The sequence below is a fragment of the Canis lupus genome, chromosome 1 (genome assembly GCF_003254725.2).
Source record: "Canis lupus dingo isolate Sandy chromosome 1, ASM325472v2, whole genome shotgun sequence".
In the NCBI taxonomy this organism is placed as follows: Eukaryota; Metazoa; Chordata; class Mammalia; order Carnivora; family Canidae; genus Canis; species Canis lupus.
Window position 1 is genome coordinate 56979993 of NC_064243.1, and position 26205 is coordinate 57006197.

The 26205-nt window shown below is 39.7% G+C and overlaps 2 protein-coding genes across 12 annotated transcripts in view; one reads left to right on the plus strand and one right to left on the minus strand.

Annotated features, from left to right (window-relative positions):
• The window catches only part of TRAPPC3L (trafficking protein particle complex subunit 3L), a 64378-nt gene extending 58537 nt beyond the window's left edge, over positions 1-5841 (minus strand). For 3 of the 5 annotated variants that reach the window (XM_049114785.1, XM_049114772.1, XM_049114778.1), the window contains exons 1-2: positions 5173-5553; positions 4694-4877 (exon numbers count right to left, since the gene is read on the minus strand). The gene's annotated coding sequence lies outside the window, so the exon portion shown is untranslated. Of the gene's footprint in view, positions 1-4693; positions 4878-5172; positions 5554-5698 lie in introns of those variants that run through there. The other 2 variants (XM_049114775.1, XM_049114777.1) reach the window with 2 other exon arrangements.
• On the plus strand, positions 5713-26205 carry RWDD1 (RWD domain containing 1). 7 transcript variants are annotated; one of them, XM_035710387.2, is made up of 9 exons: positions 6193-6363; positions 8875-8988; positions 13218-13317; positions 14211-14276; positions 18971-19101; positions 21683-21826; positions 22195-22327; positions 23057-23119; positions 25913-26205. In XM_035710387.2, the coding sequence occupies exons 6-9, from the start codon at positions 21701-21703 to the stop codon at positions 26032-26034; spliced, it is 444 nt and encodes a 147-aa protein (XP_035566280.1). In that variant the 5' UTR covers positions 6193-6363; positions 8875-8988; positions 13218-13317; positions 14211-14276; positions 18971-19101; positions 21683-21700; the 3' UTR covers positions 26035-26205. The 7 variants fall into 7 exon arrangements, with proteins under 7 accessions (XP_025278589.1, XP_025278586.1, XP_035566280.1 ...); XM_035710385.2 differs by lacking the exon at positions 6193-6363 and adding an exon at positions 7642-7749; XM_025422803.3 differs by lacking the exon at positions 13218-13317.

Below are 26205 nucleotides of genomic sequence, written 5' to 3' on the forward strand. Positions count from 1 at the left end.
TCAACCAAAGGCCTTCCAAATGCAAGACTAGGTAGTTATTTGCTACCTCAAAATATAAAGTGTAGCAATATAATGTTAGCTTCTAAGTAAGTCTACCACAATTTAGTCCTAGTCACTGAACGACAGGTTATCGTCAGCTATATGGCTATACAAAGAGCTCCTTGAGCTACGGAGCACATGTATATAAATGGGACTAGTGAACCAAAGAGCAATGAATGGTGTTTCTAGAGAGGTGAATTATTTCATTCCTAAACTGAATTATTTTTCTGCACTAACCACAAGGTACAATTAAACTTCTTTAATCTCGGTACACGGGAACCTTAGACAGAAATGGATTTCAGGTGTTGTTTCCTCTGCTGCCTCCCAGTGGCCTAGACCTGTATGTGCACCCATCTGTCGTAGTAGTGGTAGTAACAATATGTATGCAGTGTTACTATATGCCAGCTACTTTAAACTTTAAAATACTTTAAAATGTATCCCATTTACTTTACAAAAGACTGCTAAACAGAAGCATATATTGGGACATGACTTGCTGAAATGGCATGAAATAACACAGAGAAGGTGAAACAATTTTGTGTAGAGTTCTATACAGACAACATGTTTTCTCACTGACATTGTAACTGGTGAACCATGGGTCATAATTGGAATCCAGGCCTATTTTGCCCCAGTAAAATAGGTTCCCCCATTTTACTGATGAAGCAATTGAGATACAGAGAAGTCAAACAATCTGCCAAAGGACACAGACTTGTAATGACTGAGCCAAAATCCAGCCTCTGATTTAGGTAGCCCCCTGGGGGTGGTGCATCTCATCCTCTGAGGTTTATAACTGGCCCTTCAGATTGCTACCTTCCCTGGTCTCTGATCACGTGGTGACTTTGTGCTCTCCCGGGCTAGTCAAGAGTATTCCTCACAGGCAAATGCAACTGCTGGACTGGATCCACCCACCTGGAAGGTAAGGTGCTGCTGACACTGAAAGAGATCCCATTCTAGGAATGCAGTGATTGTGATTCAAAGAAATCAAGAAAAGACATGGTGGGAAGATATGTAGTAAGTTTAGTGTGACTAGAAAACAAATGATCACTTATTTTCCTGCATACTTTGGGTAAGATTTGCATTTGCGGACATCCTCAAGAGAACACATTCTTTGAGATAATCACTGGAAGCCAGTATTCTGGAGCAACATGATAGGTGGAACTTAATGAGCAATGTTATGACTAACATTACTTTAACAGCATTAGGATACTGCAGAAGCAAGAACTATATTGTTTCAACAGAAGTTACAAAGAGTCATGGCATTGTGAGTAGTAACAGCACTGCTACATTTTTTTTCATGATGGGAGATAGGAAGTTAGACAGGAACAATATATTTGATGATAAAGAGCATAATGAGATGGTGCATGGACACTACAGGGCCTTCATGCTCACTGATTAAACAATAAACAATGCGTTAAGTGTCTCTATTATTCTAAATCTTTTTTTTTTTTTTTAAGATTTTGTTTTTATTCATGAGACACACACAGAAAGAGAGGCAGAGACACAGGCAGAGGGAGAAGCAGGCTCCATGTAGGGAGCCTGACATGGGACTTGATAGACCTGGGATCAGGCCTTGGGCTGAAGGCAGTGCTAAACTGCTGAGCCTGGGCTGCCCTTATTCTAAATCTTTATCAGCAAATCACTGTATCTTACTTGGCCCATGAATTTTTAAAATATATCTTTTAATAAAATTGCCTATATGGACAGGCAGCCCACAAAACATGTTTGCCCGGGAAACTATACACCCTTAGCAGAATCCTTGACTCAACTCACTATATTTTCTCACAAGAAGTAAAAAAATGATTTGACTTAAATGTTAATTTTTTGTTTTAACTCTCATTTTCCTTCTACATTTTAAATAATTTATATCATATTTTTTTCTTTTTTTTTAAAAGGATTTATTTATTCATGAGAGACAGAAAGAGAGAGGCAGAGACACAGGCAGAGGGAGAAGCGGGCTCCATGCAGGGAGCCCGATGCGGGACTTGATTCCGGGACTCCAGGATCAGGCCCTGGGCTGCAGGCGGCGCTAAACCGCTGAGCCACCTGGGCTGCCCCATATCCTATTTCACTAGCCCTATCTTATTCTATATTTCTACTCCTTTGTTTTCTCTCCTCCTTCTCTACCCAGTCCCTTTCAAATCCAAAGCAAAGGGGTGTGTATGGGGAGCGCGGGAGAATAATATTAATAAATAATTCTAGGGGAACCCTGGGTGGTGCAGCGGTTTGGCGCCTGCCTTTGGCCCAGGGCGCGATCCTGGAGACCCGGGATTGAATCCCACGTCGGGCTCCCGGTGCATGGAGCCTGCTTCTCCCTCTGCCTATGTCTCTGCCTCTCTCTCTCTGTGTGTGACTACCATATATAAATAAAAAAAATTTAAAAAAAATAATAATTCTAGTACAATTTTAACACGCCATGAGAAAAATAAAATTAGGTAAAGAGTAGCATGTACTGAGAAGAGTAGTTGTAATTTTAAGTAGGGTAATCAGGGTAGCCTCATTGAGAAAGTGACATTTGAGGAGAGACTTGAAGGACATGAAGGAGTGAGCCATGTAGGTGTGGGAGGAAGAGCATGCCAAGCAGAGGGAAAGCAAGCGCAAAGACTTCAGAAGAGAACTTACATTGCATGTCTGAGGAACTCTAAGGAGGCTAGTGCGGCAGGAGCAGAGAATAGGTAGCAGGACAGTAGGAGACAAGGTTAGAGAGGTAACAAGATGTGCAGGTGAGGGTTGGGGAGCCAGATGGGCCTTTATCTGGGGAGAGTGTCAGTTATGAGTAGAGTGACATTATCTGATTTATACTGTAACAGGATCACTCTGACTCCTGTGTTGGGTCAGAGCAGATTGTATAATGAGGGTGGAAACAGGGGGGTCAGTTAGGCTAGAAGTGAAACAGAGATTCACTACCTTTCAAGGGGACACAAAATTAGAATTTCATGTGGCTATTTGTATTTGTGACTGGTAATGAGACCCTTGACTAAATGAAAACACTAGCCACATGAAGATAATTAAGATTAATCTTTAAATAGGGAATTTGAAATTCTGCGCATGAGAGTAGAATGCCTTGAAAACTCATAGGCACAGACAAGTAAAAATAAACACCAAAACAAGTTTTGAAGACTGATAATACTAGGAAATAGCAACTGGGAGTTTGTGTTACTTGCAAAGAAACTTAGATGAATACAAATAAGACAAGTATCTTAGAGACACTTTTCTTTAGTAATGAAGATGGAGAACAGTAAGAGAAAAAAAAGTGCTTCAGAAGATACTATATACATTCAAGATTATGAATAACACTAATATCCTACTTTTGAATCTCAATGTGCTATTATATACATGATTCCATGTTCTCTGAATGATCTTATACGCTTATAAATAGCTAAAGCTGGGCTTCTCACTTGTTTTCAAACCCTGTGACGGTTTCCCTACACAATCTGCCCATCTGCAGAGCTTCAAACACTCCTGTTCTCCAACGTCTTTAAAGATTAAAAACAAAACACTAAAAGAAAGCCAATTTGCCTCCTAACAACTCCCCCCCGCCCCACCTTGCAGGGAGTTACGGGTCTTCATGTATCTGTGAAGTGTCTCTGTCATCGTCAAATGAAATTAGAGATCAACCAAAAAATTAAGTGTGGTAAAGATTTGAGGGTGTTCTCTTGATTAGCACTGGACTCCCTCCCTCAGGGAGCTATTGGCAGGATTAAGAAACAAACAGGGGCAGTCCTGGTGGCGCAGTGGTTTAGCACCACCTTCAGCCCAGGCCTGGAGACCCGGGATCCAATACCAGGTCGGGCTCCCTGCATGAAGCCTGTTTCTCCCTCAGCCTGTGTCTCTGTCTCTCTCTCTGTCTCTGTGTCTCTCACGAATAAATTAAAATAAAATCTTAAAAAAAAAAAAAAAAAAACAGAAACAAAGCCACCACAATAGCGTTCTAAAATATGAAGGCTTTATAGTGAATATATATGTAACAGGCTTTAAAAGGGTATTTTTACCAAAACTTCTGTTAATAGCAGAGCAAATAAAGGAGCACTTCATTTGCTGAATTAAAACTCGTTAACCAACACCGATCTTTTTTCTAATGTAAACTTTAAATTGGTTGTTTTGCTACATTGTATCTATTTTGATAGGTTGTTTTGACTATCAGGAGAAGTCTTAACATTTCACCTGACCTTTTCTTTGGCCCATTATTTAAAGGTGCTATGGACGTCTGTGCCAAACTCCTTGTCTTCATTACCTGTCATTTAGGTCACTAGAATTTCATCTTTCCCGTTATTCTAGCCAGAAACCACCTCTGACCTCTCTTACCACCCACATCAAATCCTGACCCTGCGGGATCTGCAAATCCCGCCCAGTTGACCTGGCATCAGCCGCACTGGCTTCCAAAATACCAAGTGGGCTCTCACCTTTGCACTGACTGTTCTTCTGTCCAGCTCTTCCCCCCTCCCCCGGGGGCCCCCCAACAAACAAACGGTTACTTTCTGTAAACTCAGGGTATCCAGAAAAATGAGCACCTTACATTTGCAAAGTTACTTCATGGGCTTTATGATTCTCACCGTCCTCAGTAGAGTTCCCGATTTTTTCCCCAAAGTCTCAGAGAATGCCCCAAAGCAATCCTCAAGACGCAGAATCAGGACCAGGGCGTGTCCCCCCCCCCCCATACCTTCGCTCTCACACATTCCCCTGCTGCAAGCTCATACTTCCCAGAAGATCAAGACGCCTGCTGCTGCTGCTGCTGCTGCTTCCGTAGTACATCATCATCGTAACAACACAGAACGTCAGAGCTTTTATCTGTCGGGGAACTTCTTCGTGAAGCGTTACCCGCACTGCACAAGTGAAATCCGCTTCTGTATCAGAAAATGCAAAACACAGGGTGGAAAGCAAAAGAAAAAAAAAAAAAGAAAAAGAAAAAGAAGAAAGAAAGAAAGAAAGAAAGAAAGAAAGAAAGAAAGAAAGAAAGAAAGAAAGAAAGAGAAAGAAGAAAAAAAGAAAGAAAGAAAGAAAGAAAGAAAAAAAGAAAAGAAAGAAAGAAAAAAGCGTGACAAATCTTGTAATCTGCTGCGAGCGTCTTCCTACAACTCCGCACGTCCCTTCATCGCGAACATAAGCAGTCTGTTAACAGCTTTCCCCCTAAAAAAGTACCTGGTTCACTTAGCCCTGCCCTTCGGTTCTCTGAACATCTCGACGGCCGCGATGAACCTGGGAGACGACAGGCGCATCTGGATGTTTTTTTTTTCCTGGATCACCTCCTCGATTTTATCCTCCCAGGTAACAATTCGGAACGTTTCCCAGAGTACTGAACGTTCTTTTTTTTTTTTTTTTTTTAACATTGCTTATTAAAACCGTTCCTGAAACCTACATCCCTTTCATCATTCCACGGAAATAAACCGCCTTTAGATCCACGTCCGGCCGCGCTCACCTGCCGACTGCAGCAGGGAAGCGCGGGGATCCGGAACCCCGACCTCCCGCCTTCAGGCGACTCCTCCCCCCGGGCTCACGGCCGCTGCAGGCCGACCGTTCCGGGCCCCCGACCGTTCCGGGCCAGCCGCCCCAGCAGAGCTTCCGCTCCTCCGCCGCCCGCAGCCTCCCCTGCTCGGCCTCTCGCCCTCCCCACTCCGCCCCCGCCCCCGCCCCCCGGGACACCGGGAGGCTCCGCACGCGTACGAACCACACGACCGCAGCGAGACCCGGCCTCGGCGCCGCGTCGCTCCTTCCCGCGGGGGCCGCAGGGTCGCGACCCGGAAGCCGGAAGCGACGAGGTTCGCGGAAGCGCCCCGCGTCCCGCCAGCAGCCGCCTCGTCCCGCCTCGGTACGCGCGTTCGGCTCTCAGGCTAGACCCATCGAGCGGGGGATGTGGCGCTGAGCGACCTGCCAGGCTGCGGCCCGGAGAAGCCCCGCAACCCGCCCCCGTGGTCCGGAGCGGACGCCGCGCCGGGGGCCGTCCGCGCCTCAGCGAATCCCAGGCGGCGGCGGCGCGGCGGGGGGCGGGGGCGGGGGCGGGGGCGGGGGAGCGGGGCAGCTGCTCCGCGCTCGGCTGGCCAGGCCTCACGAGTCGAACGCGGAACTAGCGAGCAGGCGTAGGCCCGCGCGGGGCTGCTGCTCGGCAGGCCCGGCCTGGCCTTGGGCCCGGGGCCTGGCAGCCGGGGAGTCTGCGCCTGCGCGGGTCCGGCCGCTGCCCGCTCTCCCGGCGCGGCGGCGGTCCCAGCTGCAGCGCGCCGCCTGGGTGGCTGGGCGGCCCATGGGCAGCAGCGAGGGCCACGATGACAGATTACGGCGAGGAGCAGCGCAACGAGCTGGAGGCCCTGGAGTCCATCTACCCCGACTCCTTCACAGGTGACTTGCGCAGCTGCGGGCCCCGAGCGGCCCGGGGGCGGCGTGGGACGGGCCGGAGCCCTCGGCCTCCCGGGCGAGGATGGAGGATGGAGGACGGCGACGGCGAGGCCGCGTGGCCACCTCGCCCGCCGCTCTCTCTTCACCTTCTTCTCCCGACGTGTTCAGACCCTTAGGAGTAACTCCAGCGCTTAGTGCCCGAACCCTGGAGAGCCCGGGACGGGCTGGCGAGGCCCCTTGGAGAGCGTCAGGCCTGGAATCGGAGTCGGGTGCACGTTGGTCTCTGGGTAACTTACAGCGAACCCGAGCTTTAGGGAAAACACACGAAAACAGATGCTCTTAAGTGGGAGCAGCTTTTCCAGAGCTGCAAGAGGCGTCGGTTTTCCCCCCTTTCGTCGGGGGTAGAAGCTGCTTTTCATATGCTGGTGTTTTAAAGTTGATGGGATTCAGAGTGCTGTTGTCGAAGTCGCCCAGAATCAGTTTTTTGGGTTTTTATTTTTATTTTTTTTGGGGGGGGGGTGTCCCTGAGATCTGTCGCTTTTCTTCGTCTTTATATTCCCTGCGAATGCCCAGTGAATGATGCGGCACGCATCTCAGTCCCACTGCAGATTCACAGGTTGTTAGGGAGGGGTAGTAGGGTAGACGTCGTCTGGCCTGGACGCCTCTGGCTTCCAGCAAGGTAGTGGAGGCGCAGGGAAGGTAAGTGGCTCGCTTGGGGTCCGGCCAGCACGTTAGCGGCGGAACCGGCGGAACCGCTTGGGGCTTGGACCCCCTTTCCGGTTCCTTCACTTTGCGGACACGTGGAACGTGGGATCTAGCTCCAGCCGGGATGAGGGGGAGCAGACGATTACTTGGTAGGTTGGGCCAATGTAAAAAAAAAAAAAAAAAATCAGCATTGAGAAGCTCATTAGACGGGTGTTAAAGGCAGAGGATTTTTCTGTATTAAGCCGCGCTTCAGATGGGTTTTGAAAGTGCCGCATCGTAACCACCGTAGCCCTACGGCTTTTCCCCTGTTACACTCCGTGCCTGCGAAGTGATCGAATTAAAGCCAAGATGAGGGAGTAGAACCTATAGGTTTGTGGGATTGACAGCCCCCATCCCTTCCTTTGACTGTCGTCCGTCCCTGACGGTCAGAATTCAGAATGTAAGGTATGTTCCACTCCCATCCCTCTCCCTTTTCCTTGTTCAGCTTAGTTTTCTTAGCTCCACTTTTTGACCACTGCTTGCAATGGTAGCAAATTTTGTTCTGCTTTGCCAACAGGCAGATGTCTCTCAGCTACCCCTGTATAGCTCCAGTCCTGTTCATGTTCTCTCTCACCAGCAGTACAGCTGTGCTGTGAGGATGTTAAGGGGATGAGTGAAGAGGGGTTTGAGAGTGTCATTAACTGGGTGAGTGTGTATGGAGTCTGGCTCCCTTCTCTCTCCTTGCTTATATGTCAATGTCTAAATAAAATAGAACATAGGGTCCGTTGTTGGATATATTCTTAATCGTGACGTTTGGTCATTTCTAGTACATTGGAAATGTAATTGGCACCGTGTAGGTAGAGTTTAAGAAAGCATAAGGTATACTGTTCTTTTCTATGGACGTAAAGTATCCCTCATTAAATACTGTGCGTATAAGCATTTTAAAAAGTGATACATTTTTAATCCTAAACCAGGATTCTTTCAAATTGTACTAAGCTCTGATGCAGTTCAGTATGTGAAATTCTTGTCAGGCGCAAAAGTGCTTGAGGATTCTGAGCCAGGGTAATAAAAAACAATTTATGAATCTTGGATGCATTCAAGTGTTCTGCAGTATCAGCTGAGTCCATCCGTCTCTAATTCCTGCCACCATTCCTATAAACTTTGCAATAAATGAAGTAAAATAAGATGTCTCAATTTATAGTGTTTTTGCGTGTGTTTGTTTATTTATTTATTTTTTTTTAATTTATTATTTTTTTTAAGGTACTTTGCCTTACTCATGATCGTGTTGTTTATGAACCCTCTCAGGGAAAAGGCAGAGGAGTTTGGGATAAAACCCTTCCATGTTTGATCTTTTGAAATCATGAGGATTTGCAAGGTTTACTGTTTTATAGCCTTCTTTTCTGTTGATGATTTCTTACCTTCCTGTTTTCATACCAGGTTAAAGGAGAGAGCTTGCTTGTGTCAGTTTGCCAAGGAACACTAATTGGCAGTTTTCTAATTTAATTTTGAATCCCATTTAATATTAGATTTGGTAAATGCTCAATGCTGTTGATGAAGGAAGTAGATATACTTTTTTTTTTTTTTTTTTTTTTTTTTAAATAAAAGCTTGGTGCTTGCCAGAGAAGCCTTCTTTGTTAAGCACATCATGGCCCCCCCTTGTGGATGCTTAAGAGGCAGCATCTAGCTAGCCCATAGTTCTAGCCACATAGACCTAGTCTAACCTCAGAGTTGATTGCTTGACTATTTGCAAAGAACTTTTGGTCCAGTGTTGAATTTGTTGTGAATTTTGACAAATCATAATACAGTTTCTTCTTTTTGCCTGTTCTGTAGCTTGATTGCACACTGATCCAATCCTCCTAACAACTAGTCTTCCAAAATATAAATGGACTCTCCTGATACCACATTCTCCTTCAGTAGTGCTTCACTTGACAAGGCCCTGCTAAGGTAGTAGAATTTGGTTATTTCCATTTCTGTATCAAAATCTCTGGCTATGGGGAATTTTGTTGAAACAAATTGGTTAGCTTCAGGCTAACCAAAAGTCAAGTTCCCTTAATTCTGTTTGGTCTTACAAAGAGGGGTACGTGATTCGGTATTTGCTTGTGTCAGTACCTCTAAGTAGTATCCATGAGCATGTAATAGTTATAACTGCATCTTAGAGATGGGGCACAGGTCATCTTTCAAAAGCAGTTTTTCTAAGACAGAGAGTCCCTGAGAACCACAGGGACTTATTTTAATATGGGCTATCTGGTTCTTTGTGAAAACCCTGATGTCATTCGTGTGTCCCTTTAGTGTACCTTTCAGCTATTACCTCCATTATGTCTGTCCTTAATTCTGTCCAGTTTACCATCGTCTGCGCCCGTATCCCTCAACACTTCTCCTGCTCCTCCACTGGTTCCTTCCACTATGCCCAATAACCTTATTCTTTTTCTCAAAAATATTTTGATCCACTTACAGTGGCGGAAATCTGGTATCTTTAGTGAAGGCTAATTTTATTCTAATTCACAGTAATGCATTGGAATGGGATTATTCCTTCGTCAGAGTGCTGATGAATCATTCATCGTTTCAAGTCCAATTAAGTAACTTTCTCATCCTTGTGTTAGTTTACTCCAAGCTTTGGAATATTCTTTCTTTTTTCTTTTCTTTTTCTTTCTTTTCCTTTTCTTCTCTTTTCTTTCTTTGGATTAGGTCCAGCTGTGACAGAAAACCCCCAAAAGCAGTAGTTTCAAAAAGGTAAAAGTTTAGGGGAAATGAGTGGCTCAGTTGGATAGGTGTCTGACTCTTGATTTTGGCTCAGGTCATGGTCTCAGGATCATGGGATCCAGCCCTAAGTTGGACTCCGCACTTAACGCAGTGTCTGCTTAAAATTCTTTCTCCCTCTCCCTCTGCCCCCCCCACCCCTCACGCTCTCTCTCTGAATAAATTTAAAAAGGTAAAAGTTTATTGCTTTTGCACATAAAAGATAGTTGTGTAGCTTTAGTCCAAGAATTCCTCAGGTACCCAGGCTGCTGCTTAGTTCCTTGTTATTCCTTAGATGTAGTGTCTACCTCATGGTGAAGATGGTAGCATTCCTTTCCAGTCAGTAGAGTAGATAAAGGAATGGGGGAGTGAGGGGAACAGAGAAAAATCCAAAGACAGCAGTTTCTTAAGTAAATTTCCTGGGAACTGTCAAAGGACTTCCTTGTTTCCATCTCATTAGCTGGAACTTAGGTGAGACCTAACTGGAAAGGAGGCTGGGAAATGTAGTCTTCATTCTGGGTGGTTAATATGCTCAGTTAGAAGTGGTATAATAACTAGAAGAGAGGGGGAGTAGATAGTAGGGGATATTAGCAGTGTTCTCCAGTGTCCTTTTTTGTTATTGTTGTTCCTGGCTCACATTTTTTTCTCTGTAATGGCAGCTTGGTATAGTGGATATGAGCCCTATGTCTTTGGACAAGTCATAACGTCTCCAAGCTTCAGTTTCCATATGTGTTTAATGGGAAGTAAAGAAAGTGCAAATACTTTGTAACTGTTAAGTATAAGATACTCTCTACTTGAAATTTACCATCTTAGTTGCTGATTCTTCCAATATGGCTTCACAATCCCTTGTCTTCATCAATGAACAGTTTTTATTTCCATTTCCTTCAACTGTGTGGGGGCATGACCATACCTTGTAAATACCATCTTTAGAATTTTGGCCTCTGAAAGTCCTCTTTCTGTCCATAAACTTTATAGCCCCACAGTTCTTCATTCCATTTTTTTTACTGAACATTCCTCTCCTCATGATTTCTCATGGATTAAGAGTTTATCAACTTCTTTCTCGTCTATCTTGCCTCCCTATTCTGTATGTCTCCCAAGGTCAGGCAATTCCGTGATGTTCATGCTAGCATCCCAAGTCCTCATTTACCAAATATTTATTATATGCATTGTTAGAATCTCAGTCTGTTGGGAAAAGACGTCAGATAAGTAATTTACAACATAGTGTGACAATTCTTTCATAGAGGAACATATAGGAGCACAGGAAAAAGGGAGAGTCTTGATTGTTTTGGAGAACTCTAAGGGGTGATGGGGGAAGGGGCACAGCATGTGCAGAAGCAGGACTCTGCAATAGCAAAATATATTTAAAAGGAAAGTGGCTTGGTATTCCTAAAACATAAAGTGAGTACTGGGGTCATGAAAAATGAAGCATGACAAATGAACAGGGGCAGGATTACAGAAGGCCTTGTTAGGGATTTAGATCTGATCTTGCAGGCCAGTGGTTCATTGCTCATTTTCCCCTCATAGAGCTCCACAGACCCATATAGTACACATTGTAGACAGCGCTGCCCTACCAGACCTGGATCTCAATAGTTGGGGTGCCTTCACAAATAAAATAGGCTGCTTTTGAGTATGTCTTGACCTCATGGCTACTGCTTTTCTTTTTCTCTCTGGCCCTTTTTCCTCTTTTGTTTTCCAAATTTAGGATTCTTTACAAAGCCAAGCCAGTGTTGGTCCTATTTCTCTGTTTTCTCTCTCATGATCTCATTTAGTCTGATAGCTTTAGCTATCACTTCTGTGTGTGTGACTCCAAATTAAATTCAAGCCCAACTCTCTTTAGCTCCATTTGCCGGTTTCTGATTACATATTGCATACTCAGTGTCTCCAACAGAAAGTTCCTTGTGTCATTTAAATCTATCATCTCTGATTTTTCTTTTGTATTTTTTGTTTTTATTAGTGGCATTAACCATCCTCTGCCTGCACATTTGGAATGTAGAATCCTCCTTGTTCCCTGCTATCCCCATGGCTCCTAACCTAGTTCAGAACCTCATTAACCTTGCTGGGATGATTTTAATAGCTATCTACGATCATCGTACCTCTAGTCTTGTTTCCCCTCTTCCAACTTCTGCTCTGTTGCTAGCCTTATCTTCCTATGTTTAGAAATACAATTCTGCCCATACTGCTGTGGCTAAAAAAACTATCATTGTCCACAACTAAACTTTTTTCAACTATTTGTCTTCACTCACATATACATCCACAAAATGGAATAATTTCTTCTTTCCTATATATTCCTTAAACATTCCCACCATTATGCCCTTGCTACTGTGTTCCTGTTCCCTACATTTCTTTTCTCCATCTTTATTTCTCAATATGCCTTAATTCATAGCCTAGCTCAAATGACTTTTCCAGCTGGAAAAAACATTTTCTTTTCACATGAAACTCAATATAGTCTATTCAGTTCTTCTAGTTACTAGCTGAATAACCTTGGGCAGATTATTTAAAAGCTTTTTTTATCTCAGTTTCCACGCTATGAAATTGGGATAATAGTATATTTAATTGGTTCTAAGACATTTCTGTGTTTTAACATCTCTGAAATATGAATTTGTCTTATAATTGATTATGTATTAAAGTTTAACTGGCAGATTCTTTTTTTCTTAGTTCATAAAGTAGGGTGTATCTCATATACTTGACAGTCTTTTAAATTTGGTGAAATATGGTAACAGGGAGGAGGGGCAAGATGGCGGAAGAGTAGGATCTCCAAATCACCTGTCTCCACCAAATTACCTAGAAAACCTTCAAATTATCCTGAAAATCTATGAATTCAGCCTGAGAATTAAATTTGGTGAAATATGGTAACAGTATAAAATTGTGGTCTTGGTGTAAGAATAAAGGATCTTTGTGTAAATGCATAGTACAACATAGGCACAAAGTAGTGCTCAGTAGACGTTAGCTGTTGTTATTAGGTATAGCAAACCTTAAAGTACAACCTCATAGAATCCTAAAAGTGGTAATAAGATGGGTTGAACCCTTATTTTTATAGTCGCTGTGTTTACATCTTATGACACATAAATGCTAAAGTTGGTCATGGAAAGAAATAGAAATAAAATGCCTCAAATATATTTTATACACATTTGTCAAAAAAAAGGTAGAGTCATATTATAAAAGCTTTATGAGAATTATCTTTCAGGGACTTTTTTTAGCGTCGGCTGGACTATCTGAGGCCTATTAAAATATGAGTCTAGTGAGTTTTATCTTCTTGACAAATACTTTGACAGTAATCATAGATATTCATCATGCTTTGAGTACTTTCAAACTTCAATTAAAATGAAGTCATATGTCTTGAAAATCTTATTGATAATGAATATTTATGAAGGCTTAAGAAGTTTTTGAGTAGTTTCCTTGGTGAGTTCTTCAGAGATGTCCTTGCCCTTTCATTTCAGAAAGAGGTTGCTGAGCTGCTGCCAACCTTGACAGGGGCCAGTGCTTCCCAGGGCTGGAGTGAGGCACAGGCTTTTCTCAGGGGCTCAGCAGCAATCACAGGTGGCCTGAATTTTTTTTGTTTACTCTTCTAATGGTTCTGGATTTAAGTTTAATTTGTTTTTGTTTTTCTACTTCCATTCTATTGTTTTAACTCTTGTCATTTTTCCAGAAATTATTGAATTTCTAGATACAGCCAGGTACTGATACAGAAGTTCTCATAGTTTTTATAGTATTCTTGTGGGGAAAGAAATATAAACATATATACTATCAGATAGGCATTAGGCTGTAAAATGGTATATAAAGCTTTCTTATTTATGTAAATGTTGATTTGCATATCCTGACTTGCTTAACAAATTGTAAGAAATTTGGTATTTGGATTCATGGCTGTTTTTGTAATTCCGTGAAAGATGGTAGAGACTCAGTAATTGGTGAAAGAATAAAGTTTGGTTCTAGGGATTATGTGGGAGAAAGAAATAGTTAGAAGACACAAACTCTAACAAATTAATATTTACTGTTTGTCATAGAGGTTCTGAATTATACCTTAGGAAATATATGTTTAAAAATTAGTGATAATACTGAATATCAACAGATAGTTTCTGATGAAACATCAAACTTTTTTTTGCCATTCTGCCATTACTTTTTAGAATGTAGTTTTCCACTTTTTAGAATGTAGTTTTCCACGTATAGATGGAAATTTTGAATTGATTTGATAAAACTCTCAAAAATGTATCTGCTATAGGTATTTTTTCCTAATTAAAGATAATCCTAGATTTAAATAGAAAATTGATGAGTGTTTTATCATTTGAATGTTCTGTTCAGTCTGTATTTTTGGAAGTGAAAATACAGACTAGGAATCAGTTTCCAGGACTGGGTAGTGATATTTTGCTAATAAGAAAAGCATTTGCCTTAGGAAGCATCTTAATAACTTAATCTCTGTGTATATTTTCTTGCAGTATTATCAGAAAATCCACCCAGTTTCACCATTACTGTGACATCTGAGGCTGGAGAAAATGATGAAAGTAAGTCCAGTGTAAAATACTTGTGGTTCTCCTAAGTTGCTCTCAGCAATGATACTCATTCTGCAGCCATTATGCTGGGGAGTGAAGATGTGGAGGTGCTAAATTAGGTGCTGTCAGGAACCTAGTATGAATGTTGCATGTCTCTAATTAGCATTTACTATGTAAACATGACTTAGAAACAGAGAGAAGGTCAATGCGATATATTCTGACACAATGACTTAATTTTAAAAAGTGAAAAAGAAACATTAACAATATAACAGTTGGAGAAAAGGTAGAAGATTATTGTCTAGAACCAGACTTTGAATGTATGCATATTTCAGTGACTATGTTTTATTCCACTTCTCCATGATTGTTTTTCCTCTCTGGGCATTTAGATTGCTTATTGGACATTTGCTGTTTCAAGTTAAGTTAGATAGGGACGCCTGGGTAGCTCAGCAGTTGAGTGTCTGCCTTCAGCTCAGGGCATGATCCTAGAATCTGGGGATCAAGTCCTACATCAGGCTCCCTGCAGGGAGCCTGCTTCTCCCTCTGCCTATGTTTCTTCCTCTCTCTCTGTGTCTCTCATGAATAAATAAAATCTTAAAAAAAATGAAAAAAGAAAAAAAATAAGCCGGATAAATATCTCTCTTTATGGTTTTTCTCTCTTTCTTTAGGATGGATATTATACTGTTGTTTAAATACACACACACACATATAAAACCAGATAAAAGCCACTATTATACAACTATAGAACTAATACAAATATACTGATAGAAATAAAGCAGTTATAAAACCAATAATTTAAAATTAAATAGATTAATTTAAATGTGGCAGATGGGGGAGGATCTGAAGTTCATTTCCACTATTAGTCTAGTTCAGTTAATTTTGGAATTTGATAAAAACGTTACTTAAGGTGGTGCTAACCCCAAGGATTTTTTTTTTTTTAATGTTAAGCTAGTCAGTTAAAATTCTGCCACGAGCAATCAGTAATAGCAATTTTAGTGGCATCACTTGATAACCAAATCTGTTTTATACAATTGAAAATGAGATTAGCAAAAAAAAAAAAAAGAAAGAAAAGAAAATGAGATTAGCACAGAGATATTACTAAAATCTGAATTAAAAAGATATAGGACACAGTCATATGCTTATATATGTATGTATATATATAGGTTTTATACACAGAATCTCAAATACAACATGAGTATCCTTTTATACTTTGTTTGAAATGTAAATAAATGTATAGAAGATACTTTAAAATATCCTTTAAAAAAATACTTTTATGATACTTTAAATATCCCAAAATGGCAACAGTGATCTCTTCATGATTATGGGATTATTGTTGATTTTATTTTCCCCTTAATGTATTTCTAAATTTTCTATAATGAATATCTATTACATCAAATAGTAAAATCAGTAAACATATAAGAAAAATCTTATTCTAGCAGTAAAAAAAGAAAGAAAATGCCATAAGATACTATGTATCCTTACTGGCCTAACAGTCTTTTTTTTTAAATTATTTTTTATTATTTATTTAAAATTTTACTTAGTTAACATACAGTGCAGTATTGGTTTTAGGAGTAGAGTTCAGTGATTCATCACTTATATACAGCACCCAGTTCTCATCATAACAAGTGCCTTCTTTAATACCCATTACTCACCTAGCCCACCTCCCCATCCACCTTCCTCCATTAACCCTCAGTTCTTTATAGTTAAGAATTTCTTATGGCTTATTTTCTTCTCCTCCCCCCCCTTCCCATATGTTGATCTCTTTTCTTTCTTAAATTCCACATGTGAGATCATAATGGTATTTGTCTTTTCTCTGATTTATTTCACTTAGCATAATATACCCTATCTAGCTCTATCCACATCATTGTGAATGGCAAGATTCCATTTTTTTTTTTTATGGCTGAGTAATATTCCATTGTTGTATATATACCACATCTTTATCCATTCATCAATCAGTGGGTATTTTGGTTCTCGCCATGGTGTGGCTATTGTTGATAATGCTGCTATAAACATCGGGGTTCATGTACCCCTTCGAATCTGTATTTTTGTATCTTTTGGGTAAACAGTGAAATTGCTGGATCATAGAGTAGTTCTATTTTTTCTTTTCTTTTCTTTTCTTTTTTTTTTTTTTTTTAAGATTTATTAATTTATTTTAGAGAGAGCAAGAACAGGTGCCTGTGTGAACCGGGGGTGAGGGCAAAGGGAGAAGAGAGAGAGAATTCCAAGCAGACTCTTAGCTGAGTGCAGAGCCCAACTTGGGACTCTCTCCCATGATTCATGAGATCTTGACCTGAGCCCAAACCAAGAGTCGAATGCTTATCTATCTGAGCCACCCAGGCACCCCTATTTTTGTTTTTGAGAAACCTCTAAACTGTTCTCCAGAATGCACCAATTTGCATTCCCACCAACAAGTGCAAGAGTGTCTCCTTTCTCTGCATCCTCACCAACATCTATTGTTTCTCATGTTGTTAATTTTAGCCATTCTGATAGGTGTGAGGTGGTATCTCATTGTGGTTTTGATGTGAATTTCCCTGATGATGAGTGATGTTTTGAGTGCCTTTTCATGTGTCTGTTAGCCATCTGGATATCATCTTTGGAGAAATGGCTGTTCATATGTTCTGCCCATTTCTTGACTGGAGTACTTGTTCTTTGAGTGTTGAGTTTGGTAAGTTTTTTATAGATTTTGGATATTGGCCCTTTATCTGATAAGGCATTTGCAAATATCTTCTCCCATTCCATAGGCTGCCTTTTAGGGTTTTTTTTTTTCTTTTTTAATTTTTTTATTTATTTATGATAGTCACACAGAGAGAGAGAGAGGCCGAGACACAGGCAGAGGGAGAAGCAGGCTCCATGCACCGGGAGCCCGACGTGGGATTCGATCCCGGGTCTCCAGGATCACGCCCTGGGCCAAAGGCTGGCGCTAATCCACTGAGCCACCCAGGGATCCCGGCTACCTTTTAGTTTTGTTGATTGTTTCCTTCACTGGGTAGAGCTTTTTATATTGATGAAGTCCCAGTAGTTCATTTTTGGTTTTGTTTCCCTTGCCTCCAACAACATATCAAATAAGTTGCTATAGCCAAGGTCAGAGTTTGCTGCCTGTGTTCTCTAAGATTTTGATGGTTTCTTGTCTCATATTTAGATCTTTCAACTATTTTGAATTTATTTTTGTGTATGGTACAAGAAAGTGGTCCAGTTTCATTCTTCTGCATGTGGCTATTCAGTTTCCCCAGCACCATTTGTTGAAGAGACTATATTTTATCTTTTTTCTTCCATTGGATATTCTTTCCTACTCTGTCAAAGATTAGTTGACTATATAGTTGTGAGTCCATTTCTCGGTTTTCTATTCTGTTCCATTGATACATGTGTTTGTTTTTGTGCCAGTACCATACTGTCTTGATGACTGCATCTTTGTAATATAGCTTGAAGTCTGGATTCATGATACTTCCAGCTTTGGTTTTCTTTTTTTCAACATTCCTTTGGCTATTTGAGTTCTTTTGTGGTTCCATACAAAATTTAGGATTGTTCTTAATAATTAAAATGTGAGTTACAAGAAAGTCGAAGTCTAGACAAAGGATCATTATGATTAGTAAGTTTTATTTTTTTATTTTTATTTTTGTGTGTGTAAATAATAAGTCTTAACAGAAAATGTTTGGCACTGCTGCTTAGTTACAAATTGCCTGGTGGCATTGAGAATTCACCAGGCTGGTCTGTAGAGAGATACTTTGCACTGATCTGCCTGTAAGAATCTCACTTCTTTTTTTTTTTTTTTTTTTTTTTAAATGTTTCATTTATTTATTCATAGAGACAGAGAGAGGCAGAGACACAGGCAGAGGGAGAAGCAGGCATCATACAGAGAGCCTGATGTGGGACTCGATCCAGGGTCTCCAGAATCACGCCCTGGGCTGCAGGCGGCGCTAAACCGCTGTGCCACCGGAGCTGCCCAGAATCTCACTTCTATACAAGTGTCAGATGTATGCATTGATACAGGCCAAAAGAGTGAGTGAGAATGTATAGATGAATCAGGTTTGTTTTTTTGTTTTTTGTTTTTTTTTTTTAGATTTTCGTAGAGGTGTTTCCTTGACCCAGTTAAATTTTTATTCAGTGAAAAAAGTTGACATTGGGACAAAAATTATCATAATATGAATCAGGTTTTAAGTTTCTCTGACAACCTCTGAAACCCTATTTCAAAACTGTGTCATCTAGCAATCCTTTAGCAGTACCCTATTGGAATTGTTCAGATAGAAATGTAGATTCCAGGGCTAATGCCAGATCTTCCTCACTGGGAACTGGGTCTGGTAGAGGCCTGAAAATAAGCCCAAGGTAGTATTTTTCTGCGTATTATATTCAGTGCCTTTTGTTCATCTTAAGGAGGTTTTTAAAAAGAGTGGCTTTTATCCATGCTCTTTCTCAGACATGCAATATGATATGGTAAATTACTGATAAGTAAGACATGTATTTCATGCGTTCAACGAGATTTTTGGTATTCCCATGATTTGTTTTCACTTCATCTTTGTGGTAGGTGTTATTTATCTTTAGTGGTTGTCTAAGTGGTTATCTCATAGTAACCTTGTTTTTCTTTGCAGGAATATCTGTTGTGTTACTTTTCATTGACACATTGTAAATTAATCACTGATCCAACAAAGATGTTGACCTCTTGATACTTTACATTTAAAGATAATTTGTATCAAATTCGTATCTTCTGTCTTTAGCTGTCCAGACTACCCTCAAGTTTACATACAGTGAAAAATACCCAGATGAAGCCCCTCTTTATGAAATATTCTCCCAGGAAAATCTAGAAGATAATGATGTTTCAGATATTTTAAAACTATTAGCGTTACAGGTAAGGAAATAACAAGTCTTTTAATGGCATTTTTTATTGGCCTTAAGTATACATTAATTTCAAGAGTCAGAAAATGCTAGTAAATATGTATAACCAGTACATTGAACAGGGAGAATTCATGTTATCTCTCTCTTTAAACATATACATACAGATATAAATATTCACAAAGCATCTTTATTTTTGTTTCCCACTGTACATTTAAAATTTGAGTAAGAGAAGTTGTCTGTATATCCCTGTTCGAAACTCAATCAGCCTCATGACTTTTAGTTAATCAGATGTCTGATAGGTACTTTAAATTTAAATACAGTTTTTATCTGCTTCTCAGAATGTCCAGCCCCGTATGCAGTTAAAAATTCTGACTTTTAAAAAAATTAAAACTTCCAACCCCTCTGACCTGTTGTAGTCTAGATTGCCTGCAGTCTGGGGAGAGGACTGATACTTGTTTTGTTTCTTATTATTTTTCCTTCTCCTCAAGCTTACAACCAGGATTTATGATCCCTCTGAGAGCAGGGGTTGAATGGAAGAAAAAAATAGGTATTGGAAAGTTCTTGGCTAGTAGAAGAGCAAGCTAAGGGTCATGGAAGTGACAGGGAGAGAAGAGGGCAATATTTTCTTCCAGAACTTCTAGTCATACTAAATTTCTTGAGCTTAGAATTTGAAGTTAGTGATATTATGTGATGGAACTAAACGAATTAATTCCTAAAGGATCTTCTGAACTATTTTGAAAATATGGTCTTGCTCCTGGTTTGGGAAGCTGTTGAGGAGTTTTAAGCAAGATACTGACTGGATTAGTTATGTTTGTGTGCTAAGTGGCCAGAGAAGTTGATTTTGGGGGTGACAAGACCACAGATTTTAAGAAAGCCAGTTAGGGATTTCTTTTAATATTTGAAGTTGAAGATTATTGAGTCCTGGGTTAGGATAATAACAATGTTGACAGAACAGTAGGCAGATTGAAATGACATTTAAGAATAGATTAGAGGCAGTGATAGAGCTTATGATGGGATGTGAGTGATCATGCTGGGTGGTTAGTGGTTTGGATCTCTGAGTTGGGGAACATAGAAATAGGTTTTGTAGAGAAGATGATGGTTTCAGTGTTGACATGCCTGTGAGACATTGTATTGCTGTCCACTGGGCAGTTTTATTATGTGTTCGGCACTCAGGAGAGAAGTTTGTGTAGTCAGATTTAGGATGGTTAGCATGGAGACACCACAGAGAAGCCCCAAGAAGAGAATCACAGGAGCCAGCTGGAAGTCTTGTATTCGGAGAGGGCCTAGGAGCTGAAATACCTGCTCAACTTCCGCTGAGGCCAGCTCTGTCAAAGGAGTGGTTGGAAATCTCTTCTCTTTCTAGAGTGAAGATTCTGGCTTGTATATTTGGGTATTTTTTTGTTTTTTTTGGTCTATTTTCTTCAAACTGTATTTTGTTTCTATGGATAAGCAAGATATCTTGTTTTACTTTATTCTGCTTTCAAGTAACCAACTTCCAAAATAGTTTCTGACTTACAGTTGACCCTTGAACAACACAGAGGTTGAGGGAACCTGACCTTCCACATAGTCGAAAATCTGTGTGTAACTTTTGACTCCCCAAAAACTACTGCTAACTGGCAGGAAGCTTTACCCATAACATAAACCATTGATAAACACATGTTTTATATGGTATATGTACTATATACTGTATTCTTAAAGTATGCTAGAGAAGATGTTATTAAAAAGTCATAAGGAAGAGAAAATACATTTACAGTACTATACTGTATTTATTGAAAAAAAAAAAGATATAAGTGGACCTGTGCAGTGCTACATCCAACCTACATTGTTCAAGGATCAACTGTATATATCTCTTTCATGAGTTGGAGAGCTTTATTATATTTGATTTTAAGCCATTTCAAATTGAAGAAAAAAAGGTAGGTAAAGATAAATCACAAAAATACCTACATTCTTTATTATTCTATATTAGGAAATCACTTTGGTCTCAAGATTCAGTTCATTGTCACAGCTCTTAAAATATCCCAAAAGATCTAAATCATGAAAATATGGTGGAGAACTTATGTTACTAGCTGCTGTAGGAAAAGGTTTTCTGAATTCTGATTATTAAACAGAATTTAGTAAGACAGATACGTGTTTTAGGTTGGATGTAGCAAATCACATGTCTTTTAAAATTTATTATATAGTTATTCATATATATGTGCTTAATTCTTTTTTTCCCACTTTTTAAAAGATTTTATTTATTTGAGAGATAGAGTGAGTGAGCGAGCACAAGCAGGGGGGAGAGGGAGAGGGAGAATCAGACTCCTGACTGAGCAAGGAGCCTGACATAGGGCTCAGCCCCAAGACCCTGGGATCATGACCTAAGCCCGAGGCAGACACTTAATGGTCTGAATCACCCGCATCCCCGTATGTGCTCAATTCTTAAATGATCATTTATCTAGATGTCTGAATTTATGGTGTAACTGAATTAGTAATTAGTAATCATATTATAAATGTATGGCATTTAGCAATTATGATGAAACAGTTTCATTGATTTTTTTTTTTTAGTTTTCCTCAGAAGTATGTTTCTCACTACAACCTTTCTTTTGGTTACATAGGCAGAAGAAAACCTTGGTATGGTAATGATCTTTACTTTAGTGACAGCTGTGCAAGAAAAATTAAATGAAATAGTAGATCAAATAAAAACTAGAAGAGAAGAAGAAAAGAAACAAAAAGAGAAAGAGGCAGAAGAAGCTGAAAAGGTATATTATAAAGTTAAGTTTTTTCCTTATTCTTTATATCTGTTTTGTGGTTTTTGTTTTGGGGTTCGTTTGTTTTTTTGTTTGTTTGTTTTCAGTTTTTTGGTGGGTTTTTTTGGTTTTGGTAATTTTTCGGCAATCGCAAAATAAACAAAAGTAAATTTTATTTAAGATTTGTTAAATAAAATGTGAGAAGTCCCTTACTGCATTGGTCACATAGCATGGATAATTATCAATAAAGACTAGTAAAGGTTAATAGAGCTCATGCAGGTAAGATCAAGAAATATGCATTATTTCTTTATAAATGATAATTTTATTATAAATTATAAGTGTCTCATTTATGTGATCACATGTCCTTTTTATTTTCTAAGCAATTATTTCATGGCACTCCTGTCACAATTGAGAATTTCTTAAGTTGGAAGGCCAAATTTGATGCAGAACTCTTGGAAATTAAAAAGAAACGAATGAAAGAAGAAGAACAAGCAGGAAAAAATAAATTAAGTGGTATGACTCATATCTCCGCCCCCCCCACCCCAAGCCAGGCTGTTCTATATTCTTACATTGCAAGAGGATCTCATTTGGACAGATTTCTATAGAAAAATAATGTACTTCGGTATCTAGGACAAAAAGAGAAAGCATTCTGTCTACATGATGATATTACTTCATACATAATTTTTTTTTAAGATTTTATTTATTTATTTATTCATGAGAGAGAGCGAGAGAGAGGCAGAGACACAGGCAGAGGGAGAAGCAGGCTCCATGCAGGGAGCCTATCGTGGGACTCGATCTCAGGTCTCCAGGATCACACCCCAGGCTGAAGGCGGCGCTAAACCACTGGGCCATCAGGGCTGCCCTTCATTCATAATTATAATTAATTTTATGGCTTATCTCTGATCTAAATATTGCAGTGGAAAAATCTTGAGATATGGCTACCATGGCATTCAGAATCACAAGTGTAGGAAGTGGTAGAGTCAAATGCATTTGTTTTTCTAGGACTCTAAAGGCAGACTGGGTTTTCACTTGTTCATTTCAATGCAGATACCTATCTCGTGCCTCTTAGCTACTTACTGAATTGATAAATTTATTGAAATTCACAGAAAAATAGGTTTTCAGACTTCTTTTCTTGAATTATACTTTTTAAAGGATTGTAGGGACAATGGAGGAAAACTGGAAAGGCGGGAAACTGGAACATATAGAAAAAATATGTTTGAATTAAACATTTATTTCTTTTAGGGAAACAGCTATTTGAAACAGATCATAATCTTGACACATCTGATATCCAGTTTTTGGAAGATGGTAAGATAATACTAAGATTCCACATGTATATAATGCACTGTTTTTAATATTAAACTGTGAAAATCAGAGTGTAATGTAAAATTTTCCTTCCAAGGCTATAAACAAATACATTTTTTTTTTTTAATTTTTATTTATTTATGATAGTCACACAGAGAGAGAGAGAGAGGCAGAGACATAGGCAGAGGGAGAAGCAGGCTCCATGCACCGGGAGCCCGATGTGGGACTCGATCCCGGGTCTCCAGGATCGCACCCTGGGCCAAAGGCAGGCGCCAAACCGCTGCGCCACCCAGGGATCCCCAAACAAATACATTTTGAAGAATAAATTGTAATTTTTGATCATTTTAAACACTAAACTATAGCAATGTATTTTTTAAAATTTTCTGATAATTTAAGCCACATCAAAGATGGCAGTAAACAGTTATGGTCACATTACTCTCTAGGAACTAGCAAACCAGGCCAATGTAACTTGACCTAGTTTACTCAAATTTCTAGTATCAGAAGTCATGGAACTTTATAGAGACCTCAAATCTGGAACTCTTCATGCACTCTACCCAGAAATCTATGTTTCATACTAAGAAACATACTATGTTTCTTACTATCTGAAGCATCTAGTTCCTTATGCTTTGCTTTTCCTTTTTATCCTAAACTTTATCCTCTTTCAATCTTCTGTCCATCCATTATTCGTCCATCCGTAGATATTTATTGCACCCCACTATAAGCCAAGCGTTGTCCTGGCTGCTGCTGATACAGCAGCAGAGAACGGTGTAGACAGTCCCTGCCCTCATGGAGCTTATGGCCTATGTGTGTTCCTTTAACTGGGCTCCATACTCAGTCACACTTCTGATAGCACCCTAGAGTTCTGCACTTCATTAGCTTTCTTCGAGCTTATCTTGCCAGTTGGTGATCCTGAAGCATCTAGCCTTTCAGCCTTGTTCCTGGACTGTCTCCTGGAAAAGGTTAAAACAGTGTTGTTATGGCCTCAGTGCTAAATTAAATTGCTTCTTAACTTGAGCTGCGCCCTTATTGACACTCAGCATTTTGTTTTATTAATCTCTTACCACATTCTTGCTCCAAGATATTTATTAGTCTCAAACAAACAACCACAAACAAACAAACCCAGCAAGGCTGTCCTCATGTATCCTCCTCTCACTTTATAGCTCGTTTTTCTCCTATTTTATTGAGAAATTCTCAACCAGAAAGCTGTATCTTATTCTCTCTTGCACTTTAGAAGTTTTCCTGTCTTCACTCATCCTTGACTCCTTACCCTATCTAATGGATCAAATATCTCTTCATATCCAGTAACTCACCAAAAATTCTCCATTGATTCCGCTTCAGAAGTGTCTTTTCCAGACATTTTCAACTCTTTCCTCTTAACCGGAAGATTTTAACATTTTCCCTGGGTGTTTGTGGTGGCTTCTTATATTGTCTCCCTGCTTCAGTCTCTTCCTCTTCCTAGTGCCTTTAGTCACTGCCCCAGAGGTGGCATTTCTAAAATTCATGTTTAATCATGATATTTCTCAAAATCTTTTGATTGCTCTCTACTGGTTAGAGGAAAAAGTTGACCTACGCAGTCCTTCAATTTCGCCTTCATCTATGATATATCCATATAGTTTTCCTAAAGAATCTTGTGTTCCAATTAGAAATATTCAAAGTCTTATTTAAAAACAAAAACAAAACCCAAAGTCTTATTTTTTCTTTCTTTCTTTCTTTCTTTCTTTCTTTCTTTCTTTCTTTCTTTCTTTCTTTCTTTCTTTCTTTTTTTTAAGATTTTATTTATTTATTCATGACAGACACAGAGAGAGAGGCAGAGACATAGGCAGAGTGAGAAGCAGGCTCCATGCAGGGAACCTGACATGGGTCTCGATCCCGGGTCTCCAGGATCACGCCCTGGGCTGAAGGTGGCGCTAAACCGCTGAGCCACCCGGGCTGCCCTTATTTTTTCTTTCTGACTTTTGCTATGATTGCTTAATCCTGACACCTTTTCTTCTTGGTGGATTAAAATTTATCATAAAGGTATTTTAGATGTCATCTGTTTTGGGAAGTCTTTCCTGGCTCTTCCAGAATCAGCGAGTTATTCTTTAGCCTGGACTTAGGAAAGTTTAATTTTATTACTTAACTGCTTTTAGGGATAAAGCAAGACTCATTCTCGTTGAATTGAATATCAGTGGGCTAACGTCTGACAGGAAAGGAAGATGAACAATTTCTGGTGATTTAAGAGTACTATAATATCCTGCCTTTATGTACTTTAGATGCACTGAAGAGTAAAGATGTTTAATGCAAGGCTGAGGTGTTGCTTCCTAAAGGGCTCAGATATTTAGAATTTGAGAAGGGCATACCATTGGTCATAAGCGGAACTATCTGAGAGTAAAGATCAAGTTATATCTATGAATTAAATAACAAGTGTGGTTGAGTTCTAGTGACGTACATATCTACCACTACTAGAAGTGATAAAACTCCTGGCTCAGGCCCCATGGTCAGTGATAATCAACTTTGCGTAACCAGGGCAAACCATTGTCTTCAACTTATAACATGCCACATAATAAATAATGCATTCTAGGAAAGCTTTTTTTATAACTGGATTTTTTTTAAAACTGGAAGCCTAAAGTGTCTCTTAAAATGTATGTCTTTGCTGACTAATACAGATCATTGTTATTATGATTTGCGGTAGTAGTTTAGGATTTCCTCACTGGCACCTCACTTGTACATTTAGAAGTTTGTATTTGGTGTTACCAGTGAGTTCTATCTTTTATTCCTAAATATTAGACTGAAGGCGAAATCTTTTGTCTTTCACAGCTGGAAACAATGTGGAGGTAGATGAATCCCTATTCCAGGAAATGGATGACTTGGAGCTAGAGGATGATGAGGATGATCCAGACTATAATCCTGCTGACCCAGAGAGTGATCTGACTGACTAATGGACTATCCCCATCTACAGAGAGGTGTGACTGCCACAGCATCTGTGGCTGTGTGGAGGTGTTGATTTTCCTTTCTTTTTTTCTAAGAAAAAATAATTTTCAGGAGAATATTCTTCTGATAGCTTTCATCATTGAACTTAATAAACTGACCTTAAAGTTTCAAATATAAAA

Coding starts and splice junctions, on each gene's coding strand:
- RWDD1 (XM_025422801.3), top strand. CDS start 6,291: ATGACAGATTACGGCGAGGAGCAGCGCAACGAGCTGGAGGCCCTGGAG. Junction 6,364..14,210: donor CTACCCCGACTCCTTCACAG/GTGACTTGCGCA, acceptor ATTTTCTTGCAG/TATTATCAGAAAATCCACCC. Junction 19,102..21,682: donor TAAAACTATTAGCGTTACAG/GTAAGGAAATAA, acceptor TTGGTTACATAG/GCAGAAGAAAACCTTGGTAT.